The sequence below is a fragment of the Rhinolophus ferrumequinum genome, chromosome 2 (assembly GCF_004115265.2).
Source record: "Rhinolophus ferrumequinum isolate MPI-CBG mRhiFer1 chromosome 2, mRhiFer1_v1.p, whole genome shotgun sequence".
Classification (NCBI taxonomy): domain Eukaryota; kingdom Metazoa; phylum Chordata; class Mammalia; order Chiroptera; family Rhinolophidae; genus Rhinolophus; species Rhinolophus ferrumequinum.
In genome coordinates this window covers 88171049-88172309 of record NC_046285.1, presented here as the reverse complement: position 1 = coordinate 88172309, position 1261 = coordinate 88171049, and the positions used below count along the sequence as shown (strand labels likewise).

Below are 1261 nucleotides of genomic sequence, written 5' to 3'. Positions count from 1 at the left end.
TCAACGTGCCCAGGCATGAAGGCATGGGAAATTAACAGATGAGGTACAGTTTGGAATTATTTTATGTGCTTTCACAGCTAGAGTTTTTAAAGACCTTAACTTGAAGTCTAACACCACTAAAGCAATGACTCCGTATATGGCCAGCACACAATTCATTCTACCTTTGAGAGTATCGGTTGAAATATTATTTTATAAGAGTCAAATGGAATTGGGCATCAGTTTCTGGACTTGCCATAATTTCCGTCTTACAGAAGGCACAAATTCTGCCTGGAATCTTTATATAATAAGACAGTCAAGTTGGTTGTTTCAAATCATTTTGGAAATTACATACAATATAAGATAAGCAAATAACAATGTTAATGCATTTGGTGAACGCTAACATGCACAGAGTGGAGAGGGAGTTATCTGTCTTATTGTAGATACCATGCCATCAATGAAGTTTGATATTGATAACATTTTAGAAACTAACTGTCTGATGATTTATATTGGACTTAGAGTTTTTAAAAAAAATCTAAGGCTTTTTTTTTTCTTCTACCCATTCTTTGATTTTGCACATGGTTACACAGAGTTTCCCATTTATCACTATTAAATGTTGCCTTACTAGATTCACCTTATAGATCTAATATGTCAAATATTTTTGGAGCCTGATGATGAATCCAAAATCTAAGATTCAGAGAGCCATGGTCTCCTGACAAGAAGCCCATTCTGCATTAATTTTGGGGCTTTGCCTGTCAATACGAGTAGGAGATCTAAATTAAGTTGTAGATATGGCCATGTGTACAAATACGGCTATTGTACCATTTATGTGTTTTTATCCATAACACTTATTGAGTAATACCCATCCATTGTGTAATACCCATCATAACCAACCCCTTTTCATCTCCTCCCCTACTGATTGAGTAAAGAAAATGTGCCTTGATCATACTTGTATGCCTGGGCAGTATTTATTTTGACAGTAACTTATACGTTGTTTACAAAAAAAAAGTATTCATTCAACCATTTAAAATCTATACTTTGAGTTTTTACTCTGACTTATAAACTATGCTACATGCTTGATATATAAATGTGAATAAGATGCAGAATTGGAGAGCAGAAATTCACAATTCTGGTGAATTCACATGAAGCATTATGAAACAATTCAAAAGTACACTTATAACAGCAAGCAAAGAGTAAGTGTCAAATGTTAAACTGAGTTGAAATAATCCTGTCTGCCCATCTCCTTAATTATTTTTAGTCCTGAATTCCCAGAATTGCAAATGGT

General features: G+C 34.0%; 1 protein-coding gene across 1 annotated transcript; it reads right to left on the bottom strand.

Moving 5' to 3' along the window:
* LOC117032938 (ATP synthase membrane subunit DAPIT, mitochondrial-like) lies at window positions 1-235 on the bottom strand. The gene is given in 2 exon segments (XM_033124687.1): window positions 1-169; window positions 171-235. Coding segments are annotated over 2 exon segments (234 nt in total).
* Between the last annotated feature and the right edge of the window lie 1026 nt (window positions 236-1261).